At 32.2% G+C, this 20,167-nt stretch overlaps 2 protein-coding genes across 6 annotated transcripts in view; both read left to right on the top strand.

Moving 5' to 3' along the window:
* LOC129004444 (nucleoside-triphosphatase THEP1) overlaps window positions 1-20,167 on the top strand; it is a 162,899-nt gene that overhangs the window by 48,884 nt on the left and 93,848 nt on the right. The gene's annotated exons all lie outside the window — the stretch shown is intronic.
* The window catches only part of LOC129004151 (CCA tRNA nucleotidyltransferase 1, mitochondrial), a 94,666-nt gene that overhangs the window by 49,220 nt on the left and 25,279 nt on the right, over window positions 1-20,167 (top strand). For all 5 annotated transcript variants that reach the window (XM_054432956.1, XM_054432716.1, XM_054432800.1 and 2 more), the window contains 3 exons: window positions 215-332; window positions 924-1,050; window positions 19,576-19,769. In XM_054432956.1, coding sequence (XP_054288931.1) covers window positions 215-332; window positions 924-1,050; window positions 19,576-19,769 — 439 coding nt within the window. The remainder of the gene's footprint in view (window positions 1-214; window positions 333-923; window positions 1,051-19,575; window positions 19,770-20,167) is intronic.

The raw sequence follows: 20,167 nt of genomic DNA, 5'->3' as shown, positions 1-20,167 counted from the left end.
TAAAAAAAAAAACACTTTTTATGGATTCAAAATCCAACAATCTGGTTCTTCGTCAATATGCATGGCCATTGACTACAACGAATGCATAAAATAAATTATCTTAAAGGGAATTAATATCCTGCTAGTTTTGCAATGCAAAAAATATCTTAAGGCATATAGTTTACCTTTACGGGCGGTAACTTTTTGTTGTTGTAGCCTTTACTTCATTTTGCAGGTAACAACTTTGCGAATAGATAGGGAAACAGACGGGCGTCATGCTGAAGTGGAATTTACCAAAGACTGGAAACTAGATGCTAATAGAAGAGATCTCACAATAAACTCAATGTTTCTAGGCAAGTACCATTTTTAATTACAGTATTCACAATAATATTTGTCTTATAATCAGATCTTTTTTTGATCATAAGGTTTGTTGTATACTACATTTTAGTTAACATGAGTAGTTGATCAAAAACAAGTACCAACATTCATACTGTTTCATGGAACATTTGAAGAACTGATGTTGTGAAAGTTCTATTCTTGCACTCTAGCTATTTTGCTTGACAACTTTAAAATCCACTATCTTTATTCCCTTCATTGTTTTATTTATTTATTTATTTTTTTAATTAACTGGAAGAAAATTAAGGTCTTGTAATCTTGAAATTGACTAGCTGACAGATGTTGTAGGGCCATGAAAATCCTTAAGGGAATTTAAAAAAATCTTTTTATAGTGCTCACCTCCATTTAAGGAACCATTGTTTTAAATCAATGCCTACTGCAGCCTTGTGAGGACCTTATTCATTTGATTATTATGTATTTATTTTGAGTGTTATATTTCTGTTTAATTCGTGATCAAATGAGTAAAATTGTTGCAGAGGCCATGGTGTGAATCAAGCTTTCATAAAGAACAACTAGACTTGCATAATATGATGGTATGATGGTTTTAGGTTTGGATGGTACCTTGTATGACTACTTCCATGGCTATGATGACCTTATGAAAAGAAGGGTGGTGTTTGTTGGTGATGCTACGAAAAGAATCCAAGAAGACTATTTGAGAATTCTTAGATATTTCAGGTATGATTTTATTTATTTCTCCTGATTTTATAAACAACCCTGTTCTTTCAAGATTTAATTTAAAATTTTGAGTATTGCCCCACATTGTCCGATCAGTGTATGTTGTTAACAATTTACTGTTAGTGTCTTCAGAGTCATTTGCACACAGTTTGTCAAAAACTCACCTAATTACAGCTAAGTGTTAATAGGAAATATAGGTCTGTTTAAAAATTGTAATTTAAATTATTTAAAATAGGCTTTTATTTTGAGTGAATTTCCCGTATAGGGAATATTGGTGAATTCCCTATAGAGGAACTAAGCTATTACTTAAGGTCTCATGGTAAGTTCCAGCCCCCCATCCTTACTACTTTTTAATTTTGTGGTCCTCGTAGGCCAAAAACACCATTCGTTCAAATTCATGTTTATTATAAGAGTGGCATTTAAAAAAATTTAATGTACAGATTGCAATAAGCATTATATTGGCCAAACTAGTCGAAACTTGAATTGTAGATTCTGGAAACATATAGCCTATAGTCATTTTAGTCCAATCTAAAAATTCTACAGGCATGAATCTAACTACGCCGAACACCTATTGAAAACCAAACATAAATATCAAAATGTGATTTGGAAAGCGAATAGGGACCTCTTGTCGGAAATTTTTGATTTCGAGTTACATATATATTAGAATTCCTTATTAAATTCCGAATCGATTGGTGCAAGTTCCATGCATGTATGATTTTTTTTTAAGTTATAGGACTTTGAAATTTGGTTATGGAAAAGGGTCATTTTGAGAAAAACTGTTTTGAACATTTCAAATACGCATAAAAACGGTGTTTTTCGTATCTAAGAAACGGTTTTGGTATCAAAAGAAAGCTTATAATGTCCTCTTTAAAAGAAATGCAATTTCTTTTCTTAACTCACGGTAGTTTTCATTTAAATAATTGTTTTACTGAAGCATGTCGTAAAAATCGCATTTCAGAAAAGGGACCTCTTGTCGGCCCTATGTTATTTCGCCATAAGATAAGAAAAGGTACCTCTTGTCGGGACCACAAAATTTTTGAGATATTTTGTTCTTCGTGAACTGAACTTTGTTGTAGTTCTCTAAATTTCCACTAGAATGCAGGACAATTCATTTTTTGTCCTAAAATCTGTTTAAAAAGTGAATATTAGAAATGGGACCTCTTGTCGTTATGGCGAAATAACATTGAGCGACAAGAGGTTCCTTTTCTCAGAACGTGCAGAGAATAACAAAATGATTTATTTCGACCTGTTGCATCTTCAATTTGAGATTTTAACCGATACTGTCATGTTCTATGTTAAATGAGGTATAATAATCGATAAAAACCGGAAATTTAATATTTTGGGCCTTAACTTATATCGGCCGTACTGAAAATTTAGCATCTCCCACAAGAGGTCCCTTTTCGCTTTCCACATCACAAATATAGAACAAAATTTATCAGTAATTGAATTTGAACCAAACAAATAAAAATATTATTAGGCCTATAGAAGAATTTTACATAAAAATAAAAAAAATTCTTATATAGAAAATTAAAAGAAAAATATAATATCGAACAAGTCAAAATTTTAAAATCATGATATTTGAACTATTAATTATTTACATTTCTATTTAGTCTAGTTGCCAAAAGGCATTTTTCACCCAAACCTGAAAGTAAGGTCCACCCAATGTTTTTTAGTGTTTTCTGTTTCTTTAAGACGTACATAATTAAAATCTGCAGGGTGCCACTTTGTCACCCTTGCTTGAGCAAATTGAAATATTCAAAATGGCGGCCAAGATGGCTTAAAAACTATATTTGCTGTATCTTTCCCTATAGAAGAGACAGGATAATAATTTTTGTGTCTAATTTTATGTTTTAAGGGTCAGAGAATACCAATAATTGATTATCTTAGTAATAAAATATATATTTTTGCTTTAAAAGTTAATAGGATGTCATTGGTGAATTGAAAAATGCCTTGTTATTTAAATTACATTAAATAACATACAATTTTTGGAAATGATATACCACATGCATTTTTATGAACATTTTTGAACAAAATTGACTTGGTAGGTACCAATGCTGATATTTATTCGGTGGTTAGTACTTCATTTCGACATGTAACGCGTTTTTGGCTGCCATCTTGAATCGCCATATTGCATATAAATAAAATATTTTAAATATAGGCCTAATGATAGTGTTGTGACACATAATTTTAAACTATATTATATTTTCATGCTGATTTTAATTATGAAATCCGTTAATTTAATATCCTTTTTCATTTTGGAGGTATATTCAAACGAAATTCTACCCCATACATTTCTAATGAATGTTTCGTACTTTGAACAGTTAAAAAAATAATTTTTCTACATCTTTAGTTATTATTAACGCTTGCAGTTTGTTCTAGCCTTAAAATATTCATTGATGTAAGGGCTTTCATTTGAGCTATTGGCCATTAAAAACGGATGAGTTATAGACCAGCTACGAAGCACAATACAATATTAAATTGACCTTTTTAGAAATAATTTGTTATTAAAAGATTTATATCTCGGTTTGTTAATATGTCACCTAGTTGTTTCTGGTCTCAAACTACTCAGTAAATGTATGGCTTTAATTTCTATATTCACTAAATAAAATCTGGCAAATTTAAATTAAACTTGGCCTTTTGTTTAAAATTAAATAATTTTTATTTTGAAAATTGTTTTTAGTTAAAGAGGATAATCCCCAATTCTAAATAAGTAATCCATAGCTAAAATAAGTCAATACTTTGGCGAATCATTTAAGACTCTAAAGGATTTTTGGAGTTATTTATGATTGGGGGGGAAAGTAGGCCCATTTAACTATAGACAGTTTTCAAAATAAAAATAATTTAATTTTAAATAAAATTCCATGATTCAATTTAAATTTGTCAAATTTTGTTTAGTGGAGGATAAATTATGTATTTTTATTCAAAGTAATTTTTCATTTTTCAGAGTAATTTAATTTTATTCATATTGGGGATATATGTATTTAACTAAAGACAGTTTTCAAAATATAAATAATTTAATTTTAAATAAAGGTCCATGACTAATTTTGAATTTGTCCAATTTTATTCAGTGATTAATAAAAATTAAATTGATTAAAAACATTAAAATTTTTCCAATGTTGGGAAAAGCCACATGTTTAATAGTGATTTTAGGGGTTTTCTCGTAGACCAATTTTAAACAACTTTCAGTATGTCACACTGCACACCCAACAATAAAAGTCAAACCATAAAACGTTTCATTGAAATTTTATTTTAGAGGTCATATCCTGTATTTTTCTGACTACTAGTGTAATTGCCTATGATGAAAAATTGAATTTTGAGTATGTTTCAAAACCCCTACTTTTTCAGTGTTCCCATGCTCGGATTTTGTCAGGCTTTTTTTATACATTGCCCTATATGTATGAATGTATGACTCCAAAATATGTCTTAAATGTTCTCAAATCAATTTTTCCCACCTCAAAGTGTATTTTAATCGGACTAGATGTAGTGGTGCAGCACGGCTAGCGTTCCAAGTTGAAGACTAATAACAAATATATCCCATAATATATCTTCAAAGCAATACAGTAGAGTCCCGCAAACTCAAAACTCGATAACCCGGCAGTCTGGATAACTCGGCCATCACCTGGCTCAGAAAATTAGTGATATTTTGAGTCCGAGTTAATTATGGACTCAAGCCAGCTCAAGTAAAATCATTCACAACTCGTACCCAAGGATTTTTTGTACTATATCTGATGACTTAATACTGACTTGTAATATAAAATACCCCCGCCGCAGCAAACCTGCCGACTAAGCGAATTTCCATTTCTCTGAATGATTTTCAATTGAATCTATTTTAGGTTTAACGAGTACCTAGGTTTGCTGCCACAAGGAAACTAAAACTAATAAAGTGTGTTTTAGTAAAATATTAATAGCTTAGTATAAAATAAATAAATGTTCCCAGTTTGATCTAAATATATCCATAAACAAACAAACTACAACATTTTCAATATTCTCCATAAGAATAACATGGGAATTTTTAATTTAATTTAAGTTTATGTCGCCTTACACCTTTAAACCAAATTTCATCAAAATCAGACAAAAATTACTCAAGTTATCGCGTTCACGGACACATATATATATATAAATCTACCCACCTATAGCTACTTCCCTATAGGGAAATTTGCTAAAAGGAGGTTAAAAAGCTTAAAAATTGTATTGTCCTTATGTTTAACCCTAGTTCCCGATAACCTGGCATTTCACAAACTCGGCACCCTTCCAGTCCACATTACGCCGAGTTTGCGGGACTCTACTGTATACAAACTGATATGAGGTTGATAATTGTTCAAAATTTAGTGCAGATTCTTTTAAGAGCCACAAAATATGAATGTTCTTATCACCTGAGTTTGTATTTGCAAACATTTAAAGGTTTTATAAAAAAAAATTATTCAAAATTTGGTATTGTTTCTATTTAAAGCTGTCTCTTTTAAATAAATCAATATTTAAATGGTATAAAGTTATTATTATCTTAAAGTAAACTTGATGAGGAAGCTATTAAGACAAACCGCAGATTTTTAAGACGATTAGTTGTCAAATTTTGATGTTTTACTAAAAGCTTACATAAATCCAATATGGCGGAAGTTTTTTCCAAAATGGCGGCTTTCCGCCACTTGGATTTTTCTTGATTTTTAGTATAATATTCTTGACACCTTTGTTGACAAAATCCCATATATTTTGGAATATATGGGGAAGAAATATATTTTATTTCTTTTACCTTAAGTTTGATGTTGGTTTGATTGTTGGTTTGATTTTGACTAGCCTAAAGAACAGTGTTTTTTCTTAATTCAAGAAAACTATAATTTAAATTAAAAAGCAGTTGATAAAGTCATTCACAGTTCCTGAAGAAGGATAATGCACTGTCCACAGTACAGCACAAGCATTAATTAGGAGAACTGCTTGTAAGTTAACTGATTTGATGACTGTGTTCTGTTTGAATGTTGCACTAATCCTCAGAAACCATGGAGTTATAATGCTTTTAGTCAAGTACTAAAACATAATACCTGAAATACATAATAACATAATACTTGGGTAATACTTGAAAACATTGTTGATAAGGTAACTTGGCAACAAACTAATGTGGAAATTATTAAAATAGTCCAGTCAAGGAATGAGGTGTAGAGTGCGTGAGCAGGTAACTAAGCGATTCCTTCAGAAACTTGTTCAGGGGGCTTAGGGTGTTAACATACCAAAAGTCCTGACTCCTAGGTGGTGAGCCAGGGGGTGGAGAGGGGGAAAAGGGGGGGAGAAAGGTACGCATTTTGGGTTTTTTGATTATATCTCGAAAACTATCAACTTTTTGTATACTATAGTAAATTATAAAATTGAAGAAGATTAAATTTTCTACAAGAAAAGTATATAATGTGTTTATTTTGGTTCAACAGATTACGAGTTATAACTTATTTAATTGATATCTTATTAAAATCTTCTTCCATAAGAAATACATGTAAATTAGTATGCGAAATGGGGCGAATCCTATCCGCCCAAAGGAAATATAAATGATATTCTGGAAATCTTGACAAAATTTCCAGTAATTTGACACTTTAATCATTAAAATTGATCCAAAATTAAGGCGAGGGCGAGGTAACAAAATTTCGAGTTTTGGTGTTTTTTTATTGGAAATATAAAAAAAAAACCTTAAATCATCCCATTTTTAAACGCTCACCCTCGCTTTAATTTTTGACAAAATTTCATGATTAAAGTGTCAAATTACTGAAAATTTTGTCAATATTTCCAGAATATCAGTTATATTTCCTTTGGGCGGATAGGATTCGCCCCATTTCGCCTACTAATTTACATGTATTTCTTATGGAAGGATTATTTTAATAAGATATCAATTAAATAAGTTATAACTTGTAATCTGTTGAACCAAAATAAACACATTATATACTTTTCTTGTAGAAAATTTAATCTTCTTCAATTTTATAATTTACTATAGTATACAAAAAGTTGATAGTTTTCGAGATATAATCAAAAAACCCAAAATGCGTACCTTTCCCCCCCCTTTTTCCTCCCTCCACCTCCTGGCTCACCACCTAGGAGTCAGGACTTTTGGTATGTTAACACCCTAAGCCCCCTGAACAAGTTTCTGAAGGAATCGCTTAGTTACTTGCTCACGCACTCTACACCTACTTTTGGATCATTCATTGACTGGACTAAAAACTTATATTGATTTATTATTTTGGGTAATTTTCCAATTAAAACATCAAACCAGGCACAAAATGATCATCCTGTCTCTTCTATAGGGAAAGATACAGCCGATATATAGTTTTTAACACGTTCGCTACTGAGCGTCGCATATATGCGACGCCGCGGTCATTGCCACAGACCGACGTATACATTTGAATCTTACACATAGACCGGCTGTCACTTGGATTTTAACAGTAGGCCTACACATAGACCACGGGCGAAAACCTGTAAAACAGTGATCATTTACATTGTAATACGCTACAATCGTGTTTATAAATAAATTATTCTTGTTTTTTTGTATTTTTTATAACCTTTTGTAATGTCGCATATTTGCGACGCCCGGTCTACAGCGAAGACAATAGTGAAAATTATCATAGTTTTCTTGAAATAAACTAAACGTCGCATATATGCGACAGTTCGTTTTTTGTGTTTTAAGGTGAAAGTAAGTAAAAAAAATAAACCAGATTATTCAAGAACAGTTTATTACTGAATAAATATAAAAGCTACATAGGATAATGCAGCATACATACTGCATACATACATACAGTGATGCAGAAAAGTAATGACCAGTTTTTCCAACTATTATATGACGTCATCAATCATCATATCCACAGACCAAGCGACGCAGTTGTGCGTCAGACATCTCTGTAGACCACTGCAGGGAATTCAGTGCGTTCAAATAGGCCACTACAAAGATATACGCATTTTGATAACATTAGAAGCCCGACGCAAATATGCGTCGGCAGCCTATTTTAATGTGACTAGAGCCGTCTATGCGACGGCAGTCTATGGGTGGAAACCGGCCGTCGCATATGTGCGTCGCTGGTCCATGTGAATGGAAAATTTCGTACTATTGCAGTAGCGAACGTGTTAAGCCATCTTGGCCGCCATCTTGAATATCTCAATTTGCTCAAGGGTGACAAAGTGGCACCCTGCAGATTTTAATTATGTAGGTCTTAAAGAAACAGAAAACACTAAAAAACATTGGGTGGACCTTACTTTCAGGTTTGGGTGAAAAATGCCTTTTGGCAACTAGACTAAATAGAAATGTAAATAATTAATAGTTCAAATATCATGATTTTAAAATTTGGACTTGTTCGATATTATATTTTTCTTTTAATTTTCTATATAAGATTTTTTTTATTTTTATGTAAAATTCTTCTATAGGCCTAATAATATTTTTATTTGTTTGGTTCAAATTCAATTACTGATAAATTTTGTTCTATATTTGTGATGTGGAAAGCGAAAAGGGACCCTACCCTGCCTATTTCAATTATGTAGGTCTCGAAGAAACAGAAACCACTAAAAAACATTGGGTGGACCTTACTTCCAGGTTTTTTGACCTGCAACCAGACTAATTTATTTACTATTGATCATTACTGAACTGTGATCATGGTCTAAGAGCTGAAACATGTTAGTGTTTTTTTTAGTACAATTTTAACTTCAAGGTTGCTCAATGGTTTTTTTGTGTTTTTACACCAGTGGCATTTTTTTTTTTTGTTTTGAAAGGGAACGGTCTAAACCCTGGTCTTGTTACTATCTAACGTCGACCTTTTTGTTAGATAGCATCATTAATTCATAGCCCAATTACAAATGGCATCTGGGTCTGGAAATAATCTTGCTTGGATTCTAACCAGCGTTTTTCAGATTTAAATGCGAGCACTATAACCACTCGGCTACCCAGACAATAAATTTTTTAATATTTAATTAATTTATTAATATATATGTGTGTTGGTTAGAACAATAATTTAAGTAACAATGATCCAATATTAATGGAATTAAGTAAAGAATTGTAAACCTACAATAATTCAAAGCAATTTGTGAACATGCATGATTGGACTATGGGAATGAGGATTTATGTGGCAAAAATAGGGTTTTCCCAATTTTGACCTTCAAAACATAAAACTTTGTAATTCTTTGCAAAACATAAAAAAAAACAACAAATAAAAGTACGGTATATTGAAGAGTTTTTGTAGGCTAAATAAATAAACCCCAACCTATATTGTTTGAATTTGTTTGTAGGTAATACACAATAGTTTAAAAAAACTATAAATTTAAAATTGTCATGTTATTCTTAGATTCTGACAGAGAATAAGTAAACTGTTGTAGTTTGCGGGGTTATGGATATATTTTGATCAAATTTGGCAATTTTTTAAAGTTTTATACTAATTTAATGTCATTTTACTAAAAACACACTTTATTCCCTTTCCTGTAGTAGCAAACCTAATTACTCATTAAACCCACAGAGAAGTTAGGTACAGAGGGATACTTGCTTATGGGAAGACCGTGGGCTTTCAGCTCTTGATACATGCTGTGCTGGAAATATACTTGTAAGGAGCAAGGAAGAGCCTGAATGGCGAGCACTGTGCAGAAATTCCCATAAGATCTTCCTCCACTGTCAGCGTTGTAGTACATTAGAGATTATAGAATAAAATACATAAAATATAGAGATTATAGACATTTTGACATTAATCGAGTTGTTGAGATTGCCGCAATGGATTGGAACAGTATTATGATTTAACAGGAAATAGATATGGTGGAGACCTTAATTACGTCTAACATTAGAAAGATATTTGATGACAATGCACCAATAGTGTGCAAAAAGATTACAAAGAGAAAGGCTCCTTGGTGTAATGAAAATATTAAACGTCTGACAAAAGAGAAAAATAGACTGCGAAATCGTTATTGAAAAGATAGATGTGCTCAAAATTGGGAAAGATATAAGAACGTTAGAAATAGGTTAAATAGTCTGATCTGGAGTGCAAAGAAGGCATATTTTTCTGATAAACTATCATCCTCAAAAGACCCAAATGAATTTTGGACGTGTCTGAAAAGCAATGATATAATAGGCTCCAAGAGTAACTTGAGCATTCCACATGACCTAAAAGCTGATGAGATCAACAAATATTTTGTTAACATGGGAGCTGAGACCGACATTGATAAACAGCTTTGAGAATATTTTATTGATAATAAACGAAATGGTGTAACTAATACCATAGACTAAGCAACACAAGTAGACTCCTCATCCCATTGTAAATTTTGAAGCTTGTTTTTTTGTGTCTAGTTCATGTACACTGATCACTGGGGTAGACAACATTTTGTTTCTATTATTTTAGGGTTATTTTCATGATTTGTGCTTTACTATTTGGTTATATAACTAGGAGACCAGTTATTGTTTATGATTAAATCGTTTTATTTGGTTAAATGAGGTTTTAAATGACTGAAATAACAAGAAACAAATGGTAAACAAAACATAACCTCTACAGTTGGACGTACAGAACTAACAATAAAATTGCTTTCAGCTGTTCCATAAGGATGACAAATCTACTAAGGGAGTATGATTTATCTATGCTAATACCTTCAATTTTAGAAATGTCAGTTGTTGTAGATAATCTCTATGTTTCAAATGCTATGCATTTAATAATTTCAATCATCTGTTAGTTCAAAAATGTTATTCAATTAATGTAAATAAACTACTGACAAAATAAGGCTCATTTTCAACTTACATTTATTTAACTATTTATTTCAATATATAAACATACAATACATAACAGAAATGGCGACAAGGAGAGCCTAACGTGTGTTTTAGCGAATTTCCCTATAGGGAAGTAGCTATCACCGTAGGTGGCATGGTAAGACCTAGGCCCGGGACCGATTTACTTTTTCATTTTGATGTCCCCAGAGGCCAAAAACACCATTCGTTAAAATTTTTATATATGCATATATATATATATATATATATATAGACTTATATACATATATATACGTCCGTGAACGCGATAACTTGAGTAATTTTTGTTCTATTTCGATGAAATTTGGTTTAAAGGTGTAAGGCGGCATAAACTTGAATGAGTTCGCAAACCAGCATGATCGGACCATGGGAACGGGGTTTTACAGGGGGTTTTATGGCGTAAAAAATTGTTTTTTGCATTTTTAACTCTCAAAACACAAAATTTTCCAATTTCTCTTCAGACCTTTTTTAAAAGAGCTTAAAAAACAAATAATTTAGTATACAAAAGTGTTTTTGAGCGGTAATGGATCACAGAGAAAATTAAAAAAATAATAAATTCAAAATTCCCATTTTATTCTTATAGAGAATATTGTAAAATGTCGTAGTCGCTTGTTAATGGATATATTATATGTTTTCATCGAACTTGGCAATTTTGTTTATTTCATACTAAGCTATTAGTATTTTACTAAAAAACACGCTTAATTAGTTTCCTTGTAGCAGCAAACCTAGGTAAATAACTTGCGTACAGCCAAAACTAAATATATCTACCAAACTCCGAAATTATCTCTAAAAGTTTTTGTTTTTGCCCTGCAATGGATCTCAAAAGGTAAAATCTTTGGTTTTAACATGTACACTTCTTTAATTTTATCAGTCCAACTAACATAAATATGTGGTTTACAATTCAGAACAACTATCAATGCACTTCAAGGTCCAGCATTAAGACCTGAAACATATAGTCCAGTCAAATGGTAGTTGAACGTTACAAAAAATAACTGTTACGAGATTTTTCCATAACTTTATGTTTTTTGGGGCGCTGAATCCGAATCTGAAGAGATCCAACAAAAATTCCTTGTGCGTTTTGAGCTAGACGCAAAAAATATGAAAATTTTGGCACTTTTTTCAGTTTCTTGCTTATAACTCGGAAACTATACATTCTACTAAATTTTACCAAATGTGAAAATGAAAGATCATAAAATTTCCTACAAAATACATATGTATCATTCTTTATCAAACGCACTATTAGCCCGCTAGAGTGCGCTCCAAAAAGATAAAAATATCACATTTTTGTAAAAAACACGTTTATTGCCAGATTTCCACATTTATTATTTAAAGTACGCGTTTGTTGAAGGTGGACTATGTAAGTAAATTAAGTTTAAATATTTTACATGTAAGCCCCAATTAGTGTACAATTAAAAAATATCTAATTTATTTCAGAACAAATAGAATCAAAGACAATAATTGGGACCCGCTCCAAAAAGACAAAAATTTTACATTGTTGTAAACAACCTTTTTGCCATATTTTCACATGTATTATTAAAAGTACAGCGTTTCCACTCATCTTCCCTTCTGTAACTTATTTCACTATCTATTTAACTTAATTCTAGCTTCAAAAAAATCACTCTCAAATAATTACTTTCACCAAAAACACCTAAAATTGATCATGAACGAAAGGACAAATATTCTGTTAAACATAACTTGCCATAGTTAGACATTTATTTTTACAACTATACAGTAGCCTATGGTTGGTTTACCTGCAAGTTGAATAATAAAGCATTATCGTACACAGTTTTAACATAAACAGTTAATTATAACATATTCTCTTTTTATTTTTTACAAACATTGATGTGATATAAATCGTCGATTTCACTTGTGGAGACGCCTTCACAGTCCGTCGTCCTGATAAACTATGGTATGGCACCTTCATATACAAAACAATAGAGCAATTCCTCATGACAAGTACTAAAATTGAGGGTAGATTTAGAATGTATAATATTTCTGATAGCATATCCTTTAGATGATTACAAATGCACACATCCATAATTCACATTACCAAAGAGATGGAAAGGTTTTGTGGTATTCACTTCGAAATCTCTGAGCAGCATGTAGACAGTGTAGACAGCAGAGAATACCGAGTTCAGAGGGACGACACAGAATCCATCAAAATCTTGAAATGGGAATTCTCATGTTGAATGATATTTATAATACTTAAATGTTCATTAATACGTGTCTCACATCACGTAACATTCCTTTTACATTATGAAACAATTATCCCAAAATGCGTATACCATATATACTAGCTGTTACCCACGAGCTTCACCCCGTTTTACATCATAAGTATTAATAAAACTATTGATTGGTTACTTTAAGCTAAAATAAACAAAAGAGAATACAGTAATACAAACAAATAATCACATCTAATTTTAATAAGGTAAACAATTGAAGAATAACAAACAAATAAGTAATTTAGGGATCGAAGACAAGGAAGCTCTCGTCATATTATTAAAGTAACTTCCTAATATCCCTTCCCTTGCCCGTCAGGGCTTGGGGATGCTTAAAGTGTGACAATCAGTGTTTGAAACAAAACTCACGCGTCCTCCGACAGTTTTTTTTATATTGAAATCGCTCATTTATACAGTGAGCTATTTTCTTATTTGTTATTTTTTCTCGATTCAATTCAATAATTTTGTATTCCAAACTGTTAACATAATTTCTGTCTTTGTACTGTTTTGTTTTAAATATTAAATTCAGCATATAACCAGTGAACAACTAAATCCGTGTCTTAAATTTCAATTGTCCACCGATAACTTTAAACTCATTAAAATAATTTCATTAATAACTACCCAGCTATCAGCGCACCAACCACAAGGAAAAGCAAGATATTACTGAACCGTATTGTACAGAAGAACACCAACCGCATTTGAGGGACTCCAAGCAGCGGTCTTCCACTGCAGTGGAAAAAGTCACTAAAAATAATATTGTCTTTGCTCTTATATGTTCTGAAATAAATTAGAATAAATAAAGTTACAGAAGGGAAGATGAGTGGAAACGCTGTACTTTTAATAATACATGTGAAAATATGGCAAAAAGGTTGTTTACAACAATGTAAAATTTTTGTCTTTTTGGAGCGGGTCCCAATTATTGTCTTTGATTCTATTTGTTCTGAAATAAATTAGATATTTTTTAATTGTACACTAATTGGGGCTTACATGTAAAATATTTAAACTTAATTTACTTACATAGTCCACCTTCAACAAACGCGTACTTTAAATAATAAATGTAAAAATCTGGCAATAAACGTGTTTTTACAATAATGTGATATTTTTCTCTTTTTGGAGCGCACTCTAGCGGGCTAATTGTGCCTTTGATAAAGAATGATACATATGTATTTTGTAGGAAATTTCATGATCTTTCATTTTCACATTTGGTAAAATTTAGTAGAATGTATAGTTTCCAAGTTATAAGCAAGAAACTGAAAAAAGTGCGAAAATTTTCATATTTTTTGCGTCTAGCTCAAAACGCACAAGGAATTTTTGTTGGATCTCTTCAGATTCGGATTCAGCGCCCCAAAAAACATAAAGTTAAGGAAAAAACTCGTAACAGTTATTTTTTGTAACGTAAGGTAGATTTCCACGACGAATTGACTGGACTAATAGCTAAAATCACAGGCTGGCGTGAGAAATACTTTGTAAAAGTTCCAAATAGTTCATAAGTGGTGTTCAAGGGATATTTTTCTATACTTTAAATAATTTAAGAGCAGATTATACACAATTCCAATCTTTAAAGGTCATATTTATCTATTAATAAGAGTTTATGGACATTTTTTTAATGGTCGAAAGGCTATATATCAACCAAACTCCGAAATTAACTCTAAAAGTTTTTTTTTTTTTTGCCTTGCAATAGATCTCAAAAGGTAAAATCTTTGTTTTTTTAAATGTAGCCTACACTCCTTCAATTAAACCATCCCAACCCAAATATGTGGTTAACAATTGAAAACAATCATCAGTTCACTTCAAGGCCCGACATTTAGACATGAAATGTAGCCAAAATCGCAGTCCAGCGTTAGTAGAAATGCTTTGTTAAAGTTCCAAATCAGTTCATGAGTGGTGTTCAAGGGATATTTTTCTATACTTTAAATCATTTAAGAGCAGATTATACACAATTTCAATCTTTAAAGGTCATATGTATCTATTAATAAGAGTTTATGGAAATTTGTTAGTGCTCGAAAGGCTATATATCAACCAAACTCCGAAATTGACTGTAAAAGTTTTTGTTTTTGTCCTGCAATAGATCTCAAAAGGTAAAATCTTTAATTTTTTTTGTGTACACTTCTTCAATTAAACCAGCCCAACCCAAATATGGGGTTAACAATTGAAAACAATCATCAGTTCACTTCAAGGCCTGACATTTAGACATGAAATGTAGCTAAAATCGCAGTCCAGCGTTAGAAATACTTTGTTAAAGTTCCAAATAGTTCATGAGTGGTGTTCAAGGGATATTTTTCTATACTTTAAATCATTTAAGAGCAGATTATACACAATTTCAATCTTTAAAGGTCATATGTATCTATTAATAAGAGTTTATGGAAATTTGTTAGTGCTCGAAAGGCTATATATCAACCAAACTCTGAAATTGACTGTAAAAGTTTTTGTTTTTGTCCTGCAATAGATCTCAAAAGGTAAAATCTTTAATTTTTTTGTGTACACTTCTTCAATTAAACCAGCCCAACCCAAATATGTGGTTAACAATTGAAAACAATCATCAGTTCACTTCAAGGCCTGACATTTAGACATTAAATGTAGCTAAAATCGCAGTCCAGCGTTAGAAATACTTTGTTAAAGTTCCAAATAGTTCATGAGTGGTGTTCAAGGGATATTTTCCTATACTTTAAATCATTTAAGAGCAGATTATACACAATTTCAATCCTTAAAGGTCATATTTATCTATTAATAAGAGGTCATGGAAATTTGTTAGTGCTTGAACGGCTTAAAATTTGCCAAACGCTTTTAAATATCATACTATGAAATGAATGGTTATAAGTCACAGATTCTTAAATTTTCTGGCTCTTGACACTTTGAGACTGCTACATGTACTTTTAATTTCAAAATTGTTGGTATTTTAAAAAAAGTTAACTGTAAAAAAAATGTTAATTGTCATATTTTACTGTAATTTTCAGTATCGTATTCATCAATTTCTTTTATAATTTTTATATTTTATGACTACTTACGTTTAAAACATATATTATTTCAATCAAATAAGGGTTAAGCTTAACTCATTCATATCATAAATTTAAAGAAATATTACAGTTTTGAAGGTTACGAATCTAGATATTTTCCAACATGGGTAACTCTTAGTATGGAAAATAAATGGGAGATATTGTAGAAATATGTTTTATTGTTCTATATTTCATGTAATTGTGTAGTGTAGCTTTTAGACGATAATTTATTAAAATCGGTTGGTAAATAGATTGCATACAGCCAAAACTAAATATGTAAACCAAACTCTGAAAATAACTCTCAAATTTTTGACCTGCAATAGATCTCAAGAGAAAACCTTTTGTTTTCTGTGTATGTGTCCGTTAGCACGATAACTTGAGCAAAAATTATCAGATTTTAATGAAATTTGGTACAAACGTGAAGACCTACGTTTATTCGGACAAGTTCACGAACCAGCATAATTGGGCCATGGGAACAGGGGTTTATGGGTAGTTATATGGGTTAAATGAAAATTATAAAAGAAAATTAAATTTGGCGGATCAGGAAAAACAGAGAACTACGAGAACTCTACGAAGACCCATATATAGTAGCTATTGTTAAGAGCCGAAGATTGAGATGGGGAGGACATATAGCGAGAAGAGAAGAAAACAGTCTCCTGAAGATAGCTACAAATGGACGACCACGAGGGACCCGATCACTAGGAAGACCCAAACTACGATGGGGAGACCAGGTGCGGAAAGACGTTCAGTGCATGGGGACATCAATTGACCAAGCAGCAGACAGAAAACACTGGAGGCAACTTGTTGGCGAGGCCAAAAACCAAAATAGGTTTGAATGGCCAAGGATGGGGTGAATATGATTTTTCCCATTTTTGAACCTAAAAACCAAAAGATTTGCTATTTCTTTCTAAACCATTTTGTAGAGCTTAAAAAAGAAATAATTTAGTATATCAAAGCGTTCTTATATGCCTAACGGTCATGGAGAAAATTCGGAAAAAGTGTAATTTAAAATTCCCATGTTATTCTTAAGGAGAAAGTGAAAACAGTTGTAGATTACTTGTTTATGGATATATGTTGATAAAATTTGGCAAATTTATTTTTTTCATCTTTACTATTAACGTATTGTCAAAAAAAACTTTTTCCTTCCCTGCAGAAGCAAGTCCAAGCACTTGTTAAATCTAATGTTATTTAAATTGGGAATGCACATGTCTTATTTATAGAAATATTTTAGTAAAAATGTTATCAGACAAGTTGAAATTTGCTTAGACTGCAGGTTTGCTGTTGCGGTGGTATTTTATTTGTTTTTAAAGTTTATTCTATATATATTTTCAAAATGAACCAAGAACAGTTTGAAATATTAATCAAGACCTTGTCTTCAGCTATTCAAGGTATGTCAAAGACTCAACAATCCAACATCACTTTGATTTCCAATTTTGAACAATTTGAGTCAAACAAAGAAACTTTTCAATTATACAAAGAAAGATTTGAAAATCACTTAAAAACTATTTGTGCCCAGCTTTTTCTCAATAGTGTGGGTTCTAAAACATATGACCTTTTGTCTTCACTCTCAGCTCCAAAAAGTATTAATGAGCAAACCTATGATGAAATTACAAAATTATTAGACGATTACTTTCCAAAAACCAATGAAATTGTAGAACAACATAAGTTTTTATCCAGAATCCAGGCACAAAATGAATCAATAACAGACTATGTAACAGCTCTTAGGAAACAAATTGCAACTTGCAAACTTACCTGTACATCATGTGAAGCATCTGTATCTGACTTATTCTTAAGATCACAGTTTACCAGGGAAATTCATGACTCTTCAATTAGAGAACAATTAATCCAGACCAAGGACTTAACATTTACATTGCCGTAGAAAAGGCAATAGCAATTGAAGCTTCGAAAATAGACAGTGCAACTCTGAACAACTTTTCTAGTCATCAAACATCGTCACAGGCAGAAGTCAACAAGTTATTGACAAGACCAATACACCAGAATCATACACCAAGGACAGCCTACCTCAAAAACAGATCTAACAACAGACTGAATCACCCTTCCACAAGACGAAATAAGGTTGATTTGACAACACTTGGAATTGGAAACCTTTGGTTAAGATGTGGTAAAGCAAATCACATGTCCAGGGAATGTAAAACCAATATATCACGCCTTCACTGCCAAAGCTGTGAAAAGGATGGACACATAGCCAAGGTCTGAATATCAACTCTACTCTCTAAGAAATCCAGGCCTACAGTTAATACAAGAAGTACTACTCCAAATGATTCACAGGACATAAACTCACTTTATGGAATAGGGCAACTTCAAATTCTCAATGTATCTGACTACAATTCATCAGACACAGAAAAATTTTTCACAACTATTCTTATCAATGGGAAACCACAAAAGTTTGAGGTAGATTCAGGCGCAGCTCATACCCTTCTACCAAAGGCTCAATTTGATAGACTTAATCTTCCTCACAACACAATCCAGAATACAAATATAAGGTTTCGTTCTTACACAAATGAGGTTTTTCAACCCTTAGGCTTAGTTAATGTTCAGGTTGAATACAATGGACGCACATCTGCACAGCAGTTGTTTGTAGTTCCTGACATGTACAGCCCTCTACTAGGTAGGACTTGGATAAGACAACTTGGAGTCCACTTGAACGATCTTGACACCCAGAGACCAAAAGATACCGCTACTTATGTGAACTTAGTTTCCAGTGACACAGACAAACTAGTTACTGCAGTAGAATCAAAGTTTCCAGAAATATTTTCACCAGAAATAGGACATATTCCAAATGTCACCTGCTCTCTAAAGTTAAGACCTCAATCCAAACCAGTATTTTTCAAACCTAGACCTTTACCGTATGCACTCCGGGATAGAGTGGGATATGATCTTGACAAACTCGAACAAGACAAAATCATCACTAAAATCGAATCATGCGACTGGGGTTCACCCTTAGTTGTAGTGCCTAAACCTGATGGTACACTTAGGCTATGCGCAGACTATAAAGTCACAGTCAACCCTCAACTCTATGATTCACACTATCCGATTCCTAGGATCGACGAAACACTCCACAAAGTGAGAAACGCCAAGTTTTTCTGTACTCTCGACCTCTTTAAAGCTTACCTACACATAGGTGTCGATGAAGAAAGTGCTTGTGTTCAAACGATATCAACCCATAAAGGTACTTACAAAGCAACAGATTGTCTTTTGGAATCAAGACTGCACCCAGCATATTTCAAAGTAATGGAACAAGTTCTAAAAGACTTCCCAGGTGTCAGCTCTAAATTATCTAATGAGTTGTGTAGCGAAATAACAATTTCCTGAGGTAGTGGCTAAAAGACTTTTTTGTGCTAAAATTATAGTTTTTTGAAAGAAATCCATTTATTTTATTCAAAATCAAAATGTCCCATTTAGTCAATATCCCACTAAAAAAAGCATTGGCAACTCTGTAATTAGCAAGTTTGAGGAGGGTTTTACATAACAACAATGGATATTAAAGTTGACGACTTAACGTAAATTAATAGTAAGGTCTTAAGTAATAAATGTATATTGATCAGTATGTTTTGGTTGTCAGGTTTTATGGAAGGATCGCAGAAGAGCCATCAAACCATGATGTGGACACTATAGATGCCATCAAGGAGAATGCTGCCGGTTTAGCACAGATATCAGGAGAGAGGATATGGATGGAACTGAACAAGATTCTCTCTGGCAACTTCTGGGGTGAACTTATGTTGCTGATTCTTGATTGCGGGCTTGGACCTCATATTGGTTGGTTATATGTATAATCACCAATACTACCTATATGAGACATTTATGTAGCGATGTCTCATTTTAGCAAATTTCCCATAGGGATTAAGATATTCCCATAAGTCTCATAATAAGATCTAGACTCGGGACCTATTTATTGTTTAGTTTTTTATGTCGCCAGAGGCTAAAACACCATATATATATAGTACCTGGGGACCGAGCTTTGCTCAGGGAACATTATTAGTACCTATACTCTGAGAGCATTCTTTGGTCAATGTTATCTGTCCCAAGACTATTGTTTTGCAGTCTGACCTGTGTTAAAATAATAATATCAAAGTTGATTGAAATATTGAGAAAAAGGAGTTTTTAAAAACTTGTTTGAAGCCCCTCAACGGCCTAAACTATAGAAAATACCCAGT

This window comes from Macrosteles quadrilineatus, unplaced genomic scaffold (genome assembly GCF_028750875.1).
Source record: "Macrosteles quadrilineatus isolate MER2022 unplaced genomic scaffold, UCM_ALF_1.0 Scaffold_1__1_contigs__length_201487025, whole genome shotgun sequence".
In the NCBI taxonomy this organism is placed as follows: domain Eukaryota; kingdom Metazoa; phylum Arthropoda; class Insecta; order Hemiptera; family Cicadellidae; genus Macrosteles; species Macrosteles quadrilineatus.
This window is presented reverse-complemented; position numbering and strand designations above follow the sequence as displayed.